Source organism: Hemiscyllium ocellatum, chromosome 5, assembly GCF_020745735.1.
Source record: "Hemiscyllium ocellatum isolate sHemOce1 chromosome 5, sHemOce1.pat.X.cur, whole genome shotgun sequence".
Classification (NCBI taxonomy): Eukaryota; Metazoa; Chordata; class Chondrichthyes; order Orectolobiformes; family Hemiscylliidae; genus Hemiscyllium; species Hemiscyllium ocellatum.
This window is the reverse complement of record NC_083405.1, coordinates 98,127,147-98,146,776: the sequence shown is the minus strand read 5'-3', so window position 1 is coordinate 98,146,776 and position 19,630 is coordinate 98,127,147. Positions and strand designations below refer to the sequence as shown.

General features: G+C 39.1%; 1 protein-coding gene across 1 annotated transcript in view; it reads right to left on the bottom strand.

The window, feature by feature from the left end:
• Positions 1–278: 278 nt before the first annotated feature.
• Positions 279–19,630, bottom strand: part of gad2 (glutamate decarboxylase 2) — a 141,153-nt gene continuing 121,801 nt past the window's right edge. The window contains exons 13-16 of the mRNA XM_060825716.1: positions 16,486–16,635; positions 11,525–11,632; positions 10,312–10,401; positions 279–452 (exon numbers count right to left, since the gene is read on the bottom strand). Coding sequence (XP_060681699.1) covers positions 279–452; positions 10,312–10,401; positions 11,525–11,632; positions 16,486–16,635 — 522 coding nt within the window. The remainder of the gene's footprint in view (positions 453–10,311; positions 10,402–11,524; positions 11,633–16,485; positions 16,636–19,630) is intronic.

Here is a 19,630-nt window from a genome sequence, read left to right as displayed (position 1 = left end):
TTACTGTTAATACATCATTTCAGCACTTAATGCCTCAGGATAATTTGTCTCAAGTGCGACACGCTGTCAATGACTCATACCTTTTAAAACTTCAGAAAATGTATAATTGCATTAAATAACTTCTAATCTCCATGATTTCACATAGGGAGTTTTCAGCTCCAGTCCCTGTAGATAGGGTGAATGTCATACCAGATAGTTTGGGGGAGGTAAACAATGAAATACATTCACACAATAGCAACATCTCCATTGTATTGGGGCAGACATCTTGAACCTTGCAGTCACAGGTCCTGTCCAAGTCGCTCTATTTCCTCAATGAGGAAATCAATGTCTTCTTGTGTAGCTGCTGGGTTTGAGATGACCATGCGGAAGAAATTAACTTTGTCACCTTGTGGCTGATAACTTACCATTGTAGTTCCAAATGACATCATTCTAGTTTTAATCTGTGGAGCCACCTAAAACAGGAAAGAGCAATTTAAGATTTGCTTCTTTATTAGCAGTTGTAGCAGATTTCGTCATTTCAGTATTTGGTTGGGAATGGAATGTAGATATAGAACAAATCTGAGTTTCTCAGCTGCTCATTTATTGGCTACTATTCATCCATTACTATCAAAACAATATAACTCTATATACCAGTTGGCTTACCACAACTAAGTACTCTATTTTGTTATGTCTCACAGTCAGTATTTAAGATCATGCTTATGATATCAACACTATGTCGTAGCATGTGACCTGAAGGTATAAAGGTCTCCTGTTTGATCTTATCTTGGGCCACTAGAAGCATGACAATCAAGTGGAAGCATGTTTCTTTGTTGTAGCTTAATATTAACTCAGATATGTATCTGTCTGGAGAGTGTAATGTTTGCATATAATAATTATAATAAACATCTATTGTACTCTTAAATCTCACAATGTCTGTTTTCAGTTTATGTCATGAATGATAATATAAGCATCACCGCATCAGGTAAAACACCCTGTTAGAGATAAACATACACAATGATAGCAGCAGTAACCATCCATAGAGTAATCTAATATTTTGTTGGCATATGTTTGGAAAATGAATTGAAAACTAACTGGACAAAAGATTTGGATAACAAAGATTTTGGACAAAGGGAGAGTTCCTCATTCTTAAGCAGCAGCAATTTCTGTGAGTACAGATAGCTGCGCAGATTTGTAGATAAAGCATTAACCATCAAAAACAGAATTAATTTATTTGATTGAAACATTATAAATAATTAAATAAATCAATCCATGAGAAAATAAATTCCTATGATTGTTTCAATTAAAAAAATAATAAAATAGCTGAAGTCTACTTTTAAACTAGGACACAAGGCCAATGTAATGCAGTACAGAAAGCTGGAATGCTCTGTTCCTGACAGTTGATACGTAAATAACAGCCTCTTACAACATCAGCCACTAAGTCTTTGTTTTGAAGGAAGGGGCAGTTTTAATTTCCACCATCAGAAGGGCAGGGCACTCAGTTTAAATGTTTTTAGGGCTGAATCATAGATAGCAGAAACCTCAGTATGCAATAATACCCTTATGTAATTAGAGCTATTCAAACAAAGTATGTAGCTCTACTGTATAGACCAAATGATAGATTATCCTGAGAAAAAGAGCTCTAAAAATCTTGCTTGACAGTGGCAAGGTGGGGATTGATTGAATTAACACATCTGATCTTTCTATGATGATCAGAAAGATCCAAAATAAAATTCTGGATCAAGGTAGAAATTAACTACAGGACTAACAGACTCCAACTCATGTCAACAAATAGCAAACTTGATAATTTATTGACCAGTTCTTCAGGCAATGCAGCAGCAAAGGACATATGTGCATTTTTATCAAGGAAGAAGTATCAGAGAGAGTCGTTGAGTTAGTCATCACCCCTGCACCAATTAAAGCCTTCAGGAAGGATCTTTTGGGCAAGAGAAAAGGGCCATAGGAATGACATGTTACTTGAGGAAGGGGACAATATAAAGCCATAGTGACAGACCAACAACAATGAAGATGTACATGCTTTAGGTGAAGCTAACACTATTGCCACAGTCAGTAAATGCACCTAACCAACAAAATCTATAACAGATGGTGTTTGTTGCACCTAGCCAAAAGCCATTCAGCCCTTCTTGATCTTGTAAAGCATGTGACACCAAAGGACATTGGGCAGTTATGCTCTGGAAATCTGGTTCCAAAGGACAAGTCAATCCCCAGAACAAAACACAGATGACCAAAAAGATGGTACAACATTAGCAACAAAAAGGTTTTAATAAAGTGCACAAATGCAAACACATCAGTGAGGTTCAGAGTCACCAAGTTAATTTCAGAAGGTGGCAATTTTCCAAATTCTATGTCTCACAGAACATGTTAATGGTCTTAGGTGGTCAGAAAGTTTTACAGCCATTCATATCATATATCTGAAAGGACAGGACAATACACATAAAAGCTAAAATCAACATGGAAGCTGGTTCCATGTGTGTCCTGAAAGACATGTACCTCAGGAAGTGGTGATCCATGGAACACCCTAGAAGAGATCATCTCAGAGTGTATAATGGACCACTAATTCTGTGCATTGACATAGAAACAGGCTTCTCTGGTGTAAATTAATATTAGTCCAGGCATTTATGTTTGTACATTGTAGTGAACTATAATACATTTCTGTTAGACTTTTTCATACCAGAATATCCAGACCCAGTTTCTTATGCCAGAGGAAATAGCATAAGCCTTGCCACATCAGGTAACACATCCTGCTCAAGTCAAATACACAGTCGCAGAGTACAAATAGATTCAAGTCTTTCAGAAGTTGAAAAATAAGGAACCTTGGACAATGTTAATATTTGCGTGTCATTCCCAACACACAAGATTTGGAAATCATCACAGTAAAGCGAAACCTATTATGTAGAAGAGAGGAATGCACATGAGTATTTTAAAATGTGAACAACCTACAATGTTGAAAGTGCATAAATAGGAAGCAGAAAAGTGGCAAAGAGATCATGAAAACTCCAGGGCGTGTTAAATTGATGAAGAAAGTGAAGATGATAGTGGAAGGACAAATAGTGCTAACTAGGTCATCTTTCTGTCAGTAATATCAACATTATACGTTATGACATATGGAGAAAAATCGCAGCAAAACTGAAATATGAAGCACAAGGTCAAAGATAGAATCAGCTCCAGGGAGAGGACACATTGAAGTTGCATATATAAAGCTAATTTATGTATACGTTTATGAGTATAGTATATCTCAAATCGTAATACGTAAATAATGTTAGAACTGTAGAAAGGAGTACCATTCAGAAAAAGGACAATTTTAATTGAAAATGAACACAAATTACCATAGAAATGTATGTCCATTTACTGAACACTTTCTCTTTGCAGATGTATGATGTGTTTTTTTAAAATTTTAAACCAAAATTTAACATGATCAAATGTACCTAAGATGGCTTATTACCATTGAAATGTTGATGCTGAGAGATTGAAGCAAGGTGATGTGATAAAGAAAGAAAATAAAGATTTGCATTTATATAATACTTTTCAGCACTTTAGGATGCCTGGAGAATTTTACATGGAACATCAGAGTATAGGAAGTAGGAATGCAAGTAGCCCATTAGGTCTTTCATGTTTGTTTACTCTGCCATTTAATGAGATCATAGATGATATTTTACTTCAATGCGGTTTCCCACACTATCATCATTTCCCTCGATGACTTTAATGTCTAGAAATCTATTGATTTCCATCTTTGCCACATTCAGTGACTGAGTTTCAACAGCTCTCAAGAGAAAAAAATTCTAAAAATTCAACACACTCTGAATGAAAAGTAGCTTTCCTCAACTCAATCTTAAACAATCTGCACCTTTGTCTGAGACTACGTCCCATGGTTATGGACTCCTATCCAAAAGAAACATCCTTCACCTATCCATTCTGTCAAGCCCAGTAAGAATTTTATTTGTTTTAATGAGATCACCTCTCTCTGCTCAAAATTCTAAAGAATACAGACCCAGTTCCCTCAATCTCTCCTTATAAGATAATTCCAGGAATCAGCCAGTTGAACCTTGGTTGCACTAACTCCTAAGTTAAGGAGATCAAAATTATACACAAAATTATATATTCCCAGGTGTGGATACACAAAGGTTCTTTACAATTGCAGCAAGACCTGTTGTCTCATGTCATAGAGTCTTGGGTAATAGAGTTAAAGAGAACAAGGAAAATTTACAGCCCAGGAACAGACCCTTTGGCCCTCAAAGCCTTTGCTGATCCAAATCTACTGTCTAAACAAAGAACAAAGAGGAAACAGACCCTTCAGTCCAACTCATCCACGCTGACCAGATCTCCCAAATTAATGTCATCCCATTTGCCAGCATTTGGCCCATATCCCTCTCAACCATTCATGCAATACCATCATTCTAGTGTCAAACTCAGGCAAATCTGATTGGGAGATGGTGTCAGCGTTACAAATTTTCTTAATCAGTGAGATTTGACTTTTGAGATTGGGAGTGCTGGAAATAAATTATGTTGGAAATAATGGTGATGAGTAATAATGGTAATAATGATACTAAACACTACAAATACAGTAAACGTTTTATTATCTGGTACCTATGAGATTAGGAATGTGCCAATTGATCAAATATTCTGGATAATCAAGACATTCACGTAATCAATATAAAAACACACACTAAGTAATAGAAATGTAATGCAGGGGGATGCACATCACTGTTGTACTTTATTGTTTGCTTAGATTGTGCTTAAATTAAATAATACACCTGCTTAAATCACTTAAGTAATAATGCAAGTTTGCCTTCAATAAAGACAGATAATCTTCCCACTTGCACCCTCAACTGACTACTCAGATATCATGGTATTTGAGGAGAAAGTGACTCAAAATTACATCAACCGTTGACATCTCATGTCGCCATTCAATTGAACAACAAGTATATTTACATTGAAGTAAATAAATTTAAAAGACTATAATATTTGGACAGAATAATCCAGTAAACATCGAGGTAATTGAGGTTTATAATTTTTGCCAGTTTATCAAGAATTCATAAGTTGCAGGTCAATAGGAAATTTGCTATACTAAGCAAATCCAAATCTACTGTCTAATCAAAGAACAAAGAGGAAACAGACCCTTCAGTCCAACTCATCCAGTAGTATATATAAATATACTACTGGAATAATGCAGACCAAGTTCAGAGAAACTTAGAGGGGAGATGTGGTTTAGAAAGATTTGTGTAAATCATGATTATGCAACTAATCATATGTCTCCAATATCAAACTCCAATCTCGAATGAACATGTGAAGCATTCTAACACAATCCACGAGAGAGCCATATTTGATAATCTAATATGAACAGATGTAAGTAAAGGAGTGTTACAGTACATAATGATTTGAAGAAAGCTATTTAGGGATAAGGAGCAAGCATGTTCAGGGGCAGTGACATCCACAGACCGAAATACTGTAGACCAGTATCTCAATGTGTAGGTGGCAGTACTGGTTTAAAGCACAGGTTAAAGTCTCTTGAATCTTGAATTCTTACTTGGAGGCTCAATTGTGAGGTCTGATGGGCAGAAGTGAAGTGATGGACAATATAAATAAGCCAGCTTCCTGAACCAACCAGGCATGGGACTGAGGAAGTGAGCAATAGGTGTGTGACCCCTTGATCAGGAGGACTGTATCCCAAGATGTTCAATGACCTCAGGAGGGTAAATCGGTTGGGTATCAAACTTTTCCACCATTCACACACATGGCATTCCTCAGATCAAAAACCATATATCCCAAGTCATTTCTGTCTCTCCAGATGCTTGCTCAAATCCCCATTTCAATGGTCAGTGCTGACCTTTGCTATCATCTTTCTGCACTCCCATTAACTCCCCAAAACTGCTGTCCTTTTCTCATCTCAACACAGCCTGTTGTCTGTTTTTTCTCTGTGCAGGAGAAGAGAATGTGTGACAGCAAGGTGGAGAACTTGGCATGGATCATGGCATGGATTGCCACTTTGTCCATCATTGGTAATGCATGTACTCTCCCACTGGAAAAGAGCTCTTAGCTGCAGATGTCAGCAACGGCCTACCATGAAAGCCTGAGCCCCTTGAGGCACTGGTACTCATGTTAAGGGAGTTGAGAGTCTGTGTTGGGAGTCTCACCCCCTTCAATCTGAATGTCTGCACCCAACTACTTTGTCCTGTGGTGCAGCATGTGACAGAAGAGTAGGCAGGTGGTACTGCTGCTAATGCTACTTCTGCAGTTCCAACTGCTGGTGGTTTTGATGTTACTGTTTTACTGGTATCTCATCAAAAGTGCAAGGTACAGCTCCAGAAACTTTTCCCATGCTGTAGTCAAGGATGGTATGGAAGACCAAGAAGTTGGAGATAAGCAAGAAAGCATACGTTCACAAGAATTAAAACATTGCTGGAGAAATTCAGCAGGTCAGAAGCTAATAATAGTCATGGGATTTGAAACCTTAACTCTGTTTCCCTCTCTACAAATGTTGGCAGACATGCTGAATTTCCAGCTGAGTTATCCTGGATCCACAGCATGCTCATTTTACTTAGCAGAATTACTATGGGCACCAACCTCTTGCCTAGATGAGGCTGCAACTACTGTATTCAGTTTCACATGGTTCAAAGATTCCCAGCCTGTCAGGTTCACTAAATCAGCATCTCTCCCTCTGTTCTCATCTGATTGATCCTTGTGAGTTCAACACAGCTCAGAAAAACAATATGCTGGTCTTTGAAGCCAGAAATCCACATTAAAACTGGAGTCAAATGGAGATTTAAATATTGAAATTACTTATCCATCAACACCACTGGCATGAACTGCTGTCTTGTAAGCTCCCGAGTTAAGCCCAAGAGTGAGCAGGATCAGGACAGGTTCCTGACCCTATGCCAGTTTGTGGAACTATATTCACCTTTGTCCAAAGCTGGGCTTCTCCTTCTCCCTTTCACTTATGATAGTTAAAATTCTCCCCTGCCTTCTCACATCTGAAATTCACTGATTCTAACTGTTCATCCTTTCAGAACTTACAGGACAGCTTTCCTGAAGAACTATCATATGTCAGTAATTTTTGTTTTGATTTCTTGACCTGAATCAATAAAACTTGATTTTGCCGATTAATGCATGTCTAAAAATCTGCAGTTTTATCATTTTGTTGTCAGTCCATGCAAATATGATTAGTTCAAACTTTAGTGTATTCTAGGATTGAATGTCCAGTTAGACTTTCCACAGCTGTATCATTTCCAATTTGTAACACTTCCAGTATTAGTGTGTCAAACATATCCTGGAAATATTTTTACTATAATGCAGAAGCATACTTCTTTTTCACATAATACTGGCAATTTCACATAATACAGCACACTCAAGTCATATTTCTTTCACTCTGAAGAGAGTGAAGTAAGGTTATCATATAAGTCAAAAGGAAATACATGAAGTCATGCTGAGTGCACAGTAACAGCAGAATTGCATTATTAGTTGGATTTACCTATAGATGCACAGGATACAGATATTACCTCATTTAAGAAACACTTGTGCCCACAGTTAAGACAGTCCTGTGTGATGTACAGGAATTAATATGCCTTGTTTGGATCTCACAATTATAGGCTAGAAACTTATTGAGGCACTGGGGGTTTTGACAGTTGGCTGGAGCACTGGCAAGAGCCGCATGTCACCTTGTTCAGAACAATCCATTGCTTCATGTGTACTCAGGCATTTGGCAAAGCAGTGTCTGACACTTCCCATGTGATCAAGGGCTCTGGAAGAGGAAGCCCTGTCAATCAGAAATGGTCAATCTAAGGCTGACAGTTCTATTGAATGGCTTTATTACTGAGGAAGTTCTGGCCACTGCTAGGGCTATACTCATCTGAGGCTTAGAAACATTGCTGGATACCTTGTTACAGGTGAGTAATTGCAGGAGGACAGGTTGTGCGATGGTGGTCACAGGGTAGGGGCACAGGGAAGGTGGTGAAGTTGTTCCCACGCTCCTTGAAAAGTTCCTTGAAGGGAGGATAGCTCCCCACCCCGCTACCTGGAAACCTGGAAGGAACAGGGATAATAACAGGAATGGCAGAGTAAGGCTCTTAGATGGAAATTAATATTTAAAGGTCTCAATGACTGATGGAGCAGAAGCACCTTGAAGCAGGCAGATATTAGAACAGGAAGCAGCCATTTTAATGTTTGAGCAAGTTCCAGCATTCAATGAGGTCATGTGACCTAACTCCATAAGCCTCCACTTGTCCTATAAGCCTTGTTAAGAAAATATGATCAATCTCAGATTCAATTTAACAATCACCTTAGCAGCAACTTCCATTTGAAGAAGAAAGTTCCAAATTTATGTTATTCTTTGCAGCTTAGAAGTATTTGCTAACTTCACTTTTGAAAAGTCTGGCATTTGCTTTTAAGTTGTGACTCTGAATCCTAGCCTTCCAGTCTAACAGAAGTTGTTTCTTACTGTACCAACAACACATATTCATGTAATGCTGACAATTTACTGAGATGTTCCAAGGTGCTTCTCAAATATGTGTATAAAACAAAGCACGGCACCAAGCCACTTCAGGAGATATTAGGTCAGATGGCTCGAAGTGCAGTCGAAAAGGTAGGCTTTAAGGAGAATCTGAAATAAGGAAAGTGAGATAAAGAGGTGGACAGCTGAAGGGAGGAAATTGCAGAATTTGGAGCCGAGAGTTTGAAAGCATATCCACCAATAGTGAACATTTAAAATTAGGCATGCATAAGAGAACCAGAATTAGAGATCTCAGATGGCTGGGGATTGGATAAAAACAACAGAGCTAAGGAGGGAAGCCAAAAGGAATTTGAAAACAATGATGAGAATTTGAAAATCAAAATTTCTTTGAACGGGAATCAATGTATTTCAACAAGCATAGGTGTGCTAGGAATGGGACTTGCTGTGAGATAAGACATGGACAATAGATGACTTTAAGTTTGGATGACTTCAGGTTGGATGTCCTCAGTTCCACTCCAAACCACACACCATTTTGACTTGGAATTATATTAACATGCGATGTCACTGGGTCAAAATCCTGGAACTCTCTTACTAACAGCATTGAGGTTATATGTACACCACATGAATTATCAACAGTTTAAAAAAAAGCCAGCTCACCACTACCTTCTCAAGGACAATTAGGGATAAACAATAAATGTTGGCTCATCCAACAATGCTCACATTGTCTCAATGATTTTTTTTAAGTAACAAAGGGTACAATGTAGATGGGCATCCAGGATTGCTTTGCAATAGTTAAGACAAAACTTATTGGCAAGCTCTTCCAATTAGATTTCCATGAAGCTTTTCCCAATCTGATGATGCTGCCCATTTCTTTCAGGATATTCCTATCCTAACAGAAGCAGCAATGGGCAGTGCAACATGTCCAAGATTCCTGGGTGTGGTAAAGTCAGGGGAAGGAGATGACAGACTATTGCATTCAGATAAGTTTTTAAATTGAGTTTGGATTAGTGAATGAGTGTTTGGCTGTCACTCTCAAATGGTGCTTAAGTGCTCAGGCTTTTGAGTGTCGAGTGAGCAGTTGGATCACATTGGGAGTTTGCTGTGTGGTCTTCAGCTAGTTTTTGGTGGGGAAGCAGTCCAATGGTCAGGGGGCGGGCCCGATCAGGCTAATGGGCAGTGGGGCCAGGTCACAGGTTTGATGGGTAGTTGAGGGTAGTTGAATCAGGTCAGGGGAGATTTTGTTGGGTATTCTGGTGAAGGTCAGGGGGTGGTCTGGTCATCGTGGGGATCATGGGGGGGAAGCTGAGTTTATCAGATATGATTTGGGGAAAGATTGCTGAGTTGGCAGGAGATCAGAGACTGAGAGGCGAGCTCAGTTACAATGTTCTGACAGTTGTTAGATGAGTATTAAGCTATCTAGCATTTCCTCAGTAAGTGTCCAGGTGAGTCATTTATATCTGATCCAAGTCTTCTTGCAGGTTCGTGGACAGCAGGTCATCTGGCCATCAGAGGTTGAACTTTCTGTGCAATTTCCATGTATGACTAATACTGGGATCTCCACAATATGCTGACAAGCATTTTTCAGTGATACTGGAAAATTTGGTCAAATGTTAATGTTTTGCTAATCCTGATGTGCTCTTTTGAAATCTTAAATATTAACTTTGCTTCTCTCTTTTGTTCAGGTTTCCAGCAGCCTCCGCATTTTGCTATCACTTTATCCAATGTCCTAATTTGCTAGAATGGCCTTTGTTGGAGTAGACAACTACCTCACTGAGATAACTCCTGTCCCTCATTATACATAATAGGAAACCAGCTTAATTACCTCATCTTATTGATCTATGATGATACAAGATAAATATAAACTGACTCACTTTCATGAGCAAACTCCTTCGTTCTTCATTATCTGGTAAATGACGAATACTGTGAGGCAGGTACCAGAAGCAGACGTTGGTATGCTGTGGCTGAACGATAGAAATAGCAAAAATGATCATTCAGGAACTTGAGATTCAAATTATGCAAAGTGAATAGCAAGCACTTATTTCATCCAACATGTCAGTAAATCATAAACAAATGTTAATGTTTTTGGATGGTGTTCTTATATACTGTTATATTGAAAGGAATCTTCCCCGGTATGACTTACACAGCAAAAATCCAATATGCGTTTCATTGCATTACAAATAATAAAGAGGATGAAGTATTTGTACTTATTCTTGCTTTGATTTTCACTTTATTCAGTATCATGTTCTGGTTTGGATCTGTCGTGTTCTGATTTTTTACCTTAATTCATGCTGATTGTAAATCTGACTCTTGCACTGGGTTCTACAGTGACACTTGCTTGGATTGTTACTCAGTTTCTTCTGTTTGGCTGTCACTCTCAATATTGTAATTGCTCAATGCTTTTTATGAGAGTTGATAGCAGGAATTACGATTCTGTACTGCTGGTGTGTTGTCTCAAGAGATACAGTTTTCACATCCAATGAGCTCACAACTCCTATCTTTCTAAATTAGTATTCCAGTTAATGCTTGAGCTGGAAACAGTAATTATATCTTTTACCTCAGAGCTGCAATTGTTCCTGACTTCTAGATCCAACCGTAAGAACACAGGACCAATGGTGAATGGCAAGTGGCTCTTCATTTCATAAATATTGTCATATTAGTGATGCTGAATTACTTTGGCTTTGTCTTATATCAAAACAATCATTGATGTGGTAACCTTCTCCTCCTACCTCTCAGAAGCAGCCCAGCAGGATCAGAAGGCTGTAACAAGCAGATTGTCTCGCTCAGGGGCAGCTCAATGAAGTTGACATTAGCTTAGAGGCATGAGAAGCAGCTTAGATTGTGAAAGGCAGGTCAGAGTACTGACAACTGGCACAGTAGTGGGAATAATAGCTTAGTAAAACTAGAAAAAATGTACTCTATTAAATCAAAATAAAACATCACTATTACATATATGAACAAAACGAGAATAAACTATATTTGACATATTTATTTTTCATTTTTTAAAGAATTTTGCAAGTCTCCCATCTGATAGAATTTGATTTTAACCATTTCATCTTAGCAATTGAAAAATAAATTTAAACATACTCTCCCATCAAGCACCATTTCGAATCCTTCTCTGTTCCTTATTTTATTATACAAGTAATCTGAAAGCTCCAAACACTTGTCAATCTGTGCCTCAAATCCCATAGTACCCTGCAAGAAAGACAAAATATCACTTTGCTTTTATCATGATGCAAACATGTTTTTAAGTCATTAAGCTTTAGAAGTTAAATGTTCTTTACTTTTCTTTAATGGGTCTTTTTGTACCAATGACTATTAACAGTCAAGTGAGGATGATGGAGATGGCCAAGGAGGATACTTGAACAGTTCTTGACACTGGACCAGTCTCAGTAAGGAAGTGAGTAGCACAGATTAAAAATAACTTCCTCTTACAGTGTGACTGCTCTTTGCTTACCACTTCTTCAAGGTAATACCATGTAGATGTGGTACCTTAGATATACTTCCCCTTTGGGCCAGGCTACAAAGAACTGACAACCTCATGAGGATTTTCTATTTGAGACGCTATTATGGAGTTCAGCGCACAACCCACCCACGGTCACAACCTTCATAAAGCAGTCACATCATTAAAGCTTAAAAAAGTGGCTGAAGACTGTACTGAAAATACAAAAGGTAAATTTATTCAATTATAGTTTCACATTCCCATCTGTAATCCTATGCTCTGTGTCATCTTGCCTCTTCCATACTCCTCACCAGATATGGCTCCAATTCATCAAAGGAGCTTGTTGCCTCAGAACCACGCAAGAGCTATTGAATTTTCAGGCCCCTCTTTCCTTGCTGAGGACTCCAAGGTGTCGGCACATTGGCGTGAATATTAAAATGAAAATGGTGTTGGTCTCCACTCATCATATCAATGACAGCCCAATATATGAATAAAAGTCAGACTATAATGACTCCTCCATAAGGCATTTTGCTGAATCATGAAGCTTTAGCCCAGAGTGAGAGTGTACATTGATTTGAAATTATATCTGCTGGATTTCATGTTTTCTACTTCTGAGCCTTCGAAGCAACGTAAGTTGGACTATATATGACATTTGGCAACTTGCTGCCATAATACATTAAGCAGTTTAGGTATATTTATTCATATTCTTTCATTTATTTTGGACACCTTTGGCCACATCATCATTTATTGTGAATCCTTAATTGTCCTGGAAAAGATGGTGGCGAGCTGTCTTCCTGAACCACTACAGTCCATGTTGTGTACAAATGTTCCATCTCCATTTGAAAATCCACAAATAGGATTGCCCCGTCAGACCCATCATTTCAGCCTGTTTTTGCCCATTTGAATTTATTTCTTCCCATCTTGACTCTATTTTTCCTCCTTTTGTTCATTCTCTCCCCATTTGCATTCATGATTCTTCTGATCCTCTACATCAGATTCACAATGTCCAGTGTCCTTGCCCTGGTCACCACCTCTTCGCTGTTGATATGCAATTCTTCTATGCTTCAGTTCTCTATTCAGATAGTCAAAAAACTCTCTGCTTCTTCCTTGAAAAGAGGCCTGTACAGTTTCATTCACTACCACCCTCCTTTGCCTGGCTGAGCTTGTTCCTAATTTGAACAACTTTTCCTTGAACTCATCTAATTTTATCCAAGTCAGAGGTGTGACTCTGGGTACTTTCATGGGTCCCAGCTATGCCTATCTCTTTATGGGATATGTGGGACATTCCCAGTCCTACCTGGGTCCTACGCACAGCTCTTTGTCTGATACATTGATGATATTTTTCAGTGCTGCTTCTTGCTTTTGTCCAAATTTTAAGAAGTTAATCAGTTTTGTTTCCGATTTCCACCCTTGTCTCACTTTCACATGATCCATCTCAGAATTTTCCCTTCCTTTCCTTGACTTCTACTCCTGTTTATCAATATGCATTACAAGTCCACCAACTCCCACAGTTAACTGGCTTCATCTCCTCTCACCCTGCTTCCTGCAAGGATCTCATTCCATTCTCCCATTTTCACCCTCTCCGTTGCATCTATTCTGATGATGCTACCTCTTACTGGTTTGGCTCTGACACAACCTCCTTTTTCCTCAACCAAGATTCACCATCACTGTGGTTGACAGGACCTACTGGTGTGTCTGACATATCTGTAATTTTTCCCTTCCTCTCAGAGCAACAATTGGGTTTCTCGTGTTCCTACATCCTACTCCATTAGTCTCTGCATTCAAAAGATCATCCCCTGCTATTTCCACCATCTCTAGCCAGATGCCACCATCGAACATATTGTCCCCTCCCCTCCATTTTCAGTTGGCTGCAGGGGCTGTTTCCTCCATGACACCCTGGTTCACTCCTAATACATCCTCACCACTCCCCAAGCCACCCTCCCAGACAATTGGAGAAGGAATAATACTTGCCCATTCACCTCCTCCTTCCTCACTGTCCATGACCCAGCATTCCAAATGAAGCAGTGTTATACTTGTACTTATTTCAATGTAGTCCATTTTATTTGGCACTGACAATGTGGCCGCCTTTACATTGGTGAGACTAAATGTAAGCTCAGCGACCGCTTTTCAGAATACCTGTGTTCTGTTTATATTTCCTTTTCTCCCAGTAGCTTGCCATTTAAATAAACCACTCACTCTCATGCAAACGTTTCTGTTCTGGGCCTTCTGAAATGTTCCAGTGAAACATAACTCAAGCTCGAGGAGCAACACCTCATTTTCCACTTAGGGACTTTACAGCCTCAAGGTCTCAATATTGAATTCTATGACTTCAGAAACGATTTGAATTTTCTCTGTTCTCCATTTTCCTTACATTCTAAACCCCACACCCCAAACCACAACACCTTGATTTGTGTCTTATTCAGTTTGGTCTCAGTGCAGAGGACTTATATCTCCCTTTAATACTCAAACTTGCACTCATTTTTCTTGTCTTTTTTTTCTCTTTCGTCACCATTAACAACCACTTTGTCTTTTGTATTGGGCCATTTGTTCTCTCCTCTGACTTTGTCAAAAGTATAAAAAGAAACATTCTCCAACACTTTTCAGGTCTGAAGAAGAGCCCTGCTGGACTCAAAATGTTAAATCTGAAACAAAAACAAAAATCACTGGAAAAACTCAGCAGGTCTAGCAGCATTTGTTGAGAGAAAGCAGAATTAATGTTTTGGGTCCAATGGCCATTCTTCAAACAGAATCTGCATTTCTCTCCACAGAAGCTGTGAGTCTGTTGAGTTTCTCCAGTATTCTCTGTGTTTGATTCCGGTTTTCAGCATCTGCAGCACTTTGCTTTTACTGTAAAGACTAGAAATATCCAGCAGTCCTAGCTACCAAATCACTGTGAGTCACAGTCAAGTTCTTAGTGGCACTATGTTGGCTTTGTATACATCTGCTCCTAACACAAGAAGGCCTATCTGAGTCATTTAATGAGGATCCGGATTTAGCTGCTTCTTAATTAAGCTTCATTTTCTCTGGAACCCTTGAAAACTACCGTACTTAAGGCTGGCAACTATAGAAGTTTAACAGTGCTTTCAGTTTAAAGCTGAGGACTCAGAAGATAGCTGATTGTTAATGGAAATGTGGAATTTTGAACACAGAGTAGCCAAGAACCTTTTGAAAGGCAGAGTTGAGGGTTGAGTAATCTACTCCATTCCTAATTTTTATATAGTGTGCGATTGAATCATTGATCAGAAAATGGAGATTATGCTATTCATATTCAGTAGCTTTGTTCTTTTTAACTAATTTATCTGCCAATCTTCCAAATCGCATCATCTCACATACCAATTAAAAAGGTTTGTAACAGATCTACTCGTAATCCCATTCAATAAATTTTATAAACTGCCTTGCAGAAGATGCATTTATTTGTAAGTCATCTAACCATTCAAAAATTTTGGGTGCTTCCAAGCACCATTCCAAGTTAGAGAAGCAACAAAGTCTTCTATTCATATAGGACTTTTAATATACAAATACCTCTCGTAGTGTCTTATGATCAGAAATCAAATATGGATATTGATTTGAAAGAAGCAGATGTTTTGAAGAGCGATTGAAGCTTGGTCAAAGACATGCATTTGGAGATGCTTTTAAAGGTTGAGACAGTGGTAGAGAGGTGTGTAATTTAGGGAGGGAATTTTAGAGAGTGAGTCCTGCTTTGATGAAGGGACAATGGGAAGTGTGGGTTCAAAAAGCCTAGTGTTTCAAAAGTTGTAAATTTCAAGGGAGGATGTGCAACTCCGGAAGAAACAATAGGGGTATGAAGCAGCAAGGCTATGAAGGGATTTAAACAATAGGGATCAGGAGTTTACACATGAGGCAATGGGGACTGTAATATAGAACAACAAGGATGGAAGTGTATGGTGAATAGTGGGATATGGACATCAGAATTTTGGATGAGTTGAAATTTATGAAAATGGAGAAGGCAGGCTCTGGGTGCTGCCTGGAAGTGTCCAGAGGTGTGGATGAAGATTGCAGTGGCAGATCGGCTAGAAATCATGCTTTCCCACAATCTTAACTCCCTCACTGTATACCCTGCCCAACCATTGAGAATAAAGTATCCATGCCAGTTAACCTGGCTCTTTTGTGAGAGATCTGTTCACAGGCATTTGCAGCGTTCAATACATAACACTGCTACAATATGTGAGGTGCTGGGGCTGACCTTTCTTTATACACTTACACATCAAGCCTGTTTGAGTTTTATGCATGACATTCATAAAATACCAGCTTCAGAAAAAGGAACTTGACAAGTTACAGTCCATTAGGAGAAAGTGAGGACTGCAGATGCTGGAGATCAGAGCTGAAAAATGTGTTGCTGGAAAAGCGCAGCAGGTCAGGCAGCATCAAAGGAGCAAGAGAATCGACATTTCGGGCATAAGCCAGGTATGAGTCATTCCTGAAGAAGGGCTTATGCTCGAAACGTCGATTCTCCTGCTCCTTTGATGCTGCCTGACCTGCTGCGCTTTTCCAACAACACACTTTTCAGCAAGTTACAATCAATGCCCACCGTTTATTCATCTGAGAAAGAAATAATTAATAAGAAATAACTAAATTAACTGCTTACCTTAGCTCTCCACATTAGCCACAATTTAAAAATATCGACATGTCGCCCACATTGTAGCGCCTTATCTCCAGTGTCATAGGACAAATCATATTGTTTGTCAGGTTGGAAAAGGTAGCAGGCATTCATCTGATTACAATTCTGCAGCAGCCCCTGCAAATGATCAAACAAGTGTGAATATGAATTGTGCCAGTTACACCTCATGGAAGAGGAACTGCATTATCTACATAATATTGTAAGATTTACAATTTACAGTGAATTTGAAAAAAAAATCACTTTAAAAAGGATCAATCCTTTATTCATTCTTTCCTCAACAGTACATTTGAGCTGATATCCTGCTGCATTTACCTGATTTGCTCATCAGCAGAACTTCATTGAAAATCAGTAGGAATAATTATGATTAGCTTACTCAGTTTAAACAGAGAAACATGCATGAACTGATCAGTACAGAATACTGCTGAAAATAGCAAATGCTCCTATGAATTAACCTGACTTTGAATCATTCCCTTGCATCTGCCTTTGTTTTCAATTCAGCTTTATAATTTCCACATTTTTATGTCTTTCTATTAATTTTCTTGTTATGCAGTATTCCCTGCGTGCAGTTTCAAATGTGAACTGATTTTCTACCCCTGTGACAAAAATAGCTTTAATTTTCAATTTAAAATAGCACAGTTTTTCTTGCAGCTTGGTACTTAGTATTGATAATCATAAGACCATAATATATAGGAGCAGCATAAGGCCATTCGGTCCACTGTGTCTGCTCTCCTATTTAACCATGGCAGATATGTTTCCCAACCCCACTCCCCTGCCTTCTCCCCATAATCTTGGATCCCCTTGCAAATCAAGAACCTATTTATCTCTGCCTTACATACACACAATAACCTGGCCCCCACAGCCCTTTTTTTCCAAATAATTGCAAGCTGGTTGAGCCACAAAGACTTGAAGGATGCAGATCTATTTTTCATTCAACACGCTAAAGCCTGTATCTTGCCATCTTAGTTTTTCACAACAGCTGGAACCATATGCTAGTCCATACCCTGATAGCATGTGAGTCTCACCCATCTGCACCATGCCCCTGGAAGGGGCCACCTAAAGGTAATCTCCACCTAATTTGGCACTCAGCAGGCAGTAGGGCCAATGGAAGGTGTTGGGCAGCTAACAGCCTCACTGGGAAATTGCGCATTGCTAATATAAGAGGGGGACAGTGGATGTTGTGAAGGTGGAGCTAACCTCTGAAGACAAAACCCCTGATGGCAACAGATACCACGCCATTGCAGTAGTGATTCAAGAATTGTTCTGGGAAACAAAAGATTAAGGCACAGTGCTGGGAAGCAGTCTCCAGCAACATGCTGGAACTTGCCTCACCAAGAGATCATTACTGCTCTTGTCCCTCTAGATAGGAGAGGTTGGGGGTTTTGAAGGTGATATCTAAGGAGCTTCAGTGAACTTATGCAGCCCATTTGGTAAACAGTGTACACTGCTGCTGTTGAGTGTCAGTGGTGGAGGAAATGAATAGTTATGGATATGGTGCCAATCAAGTGGGCTGCTTTGTTAATGGCAAGACTGAATATTTTCACTGTCAATAGTACAAGAGAAACCACAAGGTTAGACTGGTTTGACAAGCTTAGCTGCCTGGTCTCAAGACAGCTTCATTTTGCTATTGGTCTCAAGGAAACATAATTGGGTACAGATCTTATGGAAGATCATTCTCATCGCTACTAACAAGGAGAAAGACTATAGGTGGCTGAACTGACACAGGCCAACAGGATAGTCTAGCCTAATGAATTAAGATAATAGAGCTGCAAGGAGTCTCCGATGATAGCATATCATGGCAGATAATGTATCAGCAGTCAATTTTTCACTGAACCTGAACATGTTGGTAAGAAATAAAGTCTGGTGCAGAAAGCTGATTTGCTTTAAACTGCTTCACATTTCTACTGAAGAGTGATTTCACCTACAACAAGTGATCTATGTTTCAACATCTTTAGAGAGAAGAGTTTACAAGAGTTCATAAATCTTTGTCCTGAAAATGTTTTGAGCCATCTTGAACCCCTCCAATGGTTCCCAGCATACACTTGCCAGTCTTCACCCAATTCAGTTCATTCCACATGATATTAAGAAATGTTTGGCGGCACTGGGTACTGAAAAGACCACATTCCCACAATAGCACTGAAGACTTATGTTCCAGAACTTGCCGTATCCCTAGCCAAGTTGTTCCAGTACAGCAACAACAGTTGGTTGGACATGAGATGCAGAGTGATGCCAACAACATGGGTTCAATTCCTGCTCTGACTGTAGTTACCATGAAGGACTCTCCTTCTCAACCTTTCCCCTTGCCTGAAATGTGGTGACTCTTAGGTTAAAAGGCCATCAGCTGTTACTTTTTTCATCCCCTGCACAGTTGGACTGAGTTTTGGTCTAAGGTCTCACATAAGTGAAGGAACCTCTATCGATACAGTAATTCTATACTGATGTATTGACCAAATAATGGACTGGATTTGTATCAATAAGGCAGGCAGCTTGAGTACGGAATAATACAGATCCCACAGAATAGAAGACAAACAAAGATTATCATAGAGCCACAAGGTGACTTATGAAAGTGGCTAAAAAGGATTTTGAACGGAAACTTGCAAGGACAGAAAATACATTAAGAAGAGATTTTATAGTTATATGAAGGGAGAGTGGCTGGTCAAGATACAATTGGCCCACTGAAGGCTGAGAGTGGGGATATTTGTCAATAACTGTGGGGAAATAGCAGACAAGCTGAGTGACGATTTTGCTTCAGTATGTACAGCAGAAAAGGAGAATAACTTGCTGGAAGTCCCAAAGAAATTGACAGAGGATTGAGGATGGAGTTGAAATAAAATTGAAGCAAATCATCAATAATGGGAAAGTTAATGCAACTGAAAAGTAACAAATCCCCAGCACCTGATGCTTTCCATTCATGGGACCTAAAGGAAGTAGGAGAGCAGATTGCTGATATCGTAACACCTAATCTTTCAGAGTTCTCTGGATTCAGGAATTGTACTTCCGGATTGAAAATTTGCTCATGTCACTCTGCTCTTTAAGAAGGGTGACACAGAGATACCAGAAAATTACAGACCAATTACACTGATATCTGTGGTGGGGAAATTGTTGGAGTTTCTAA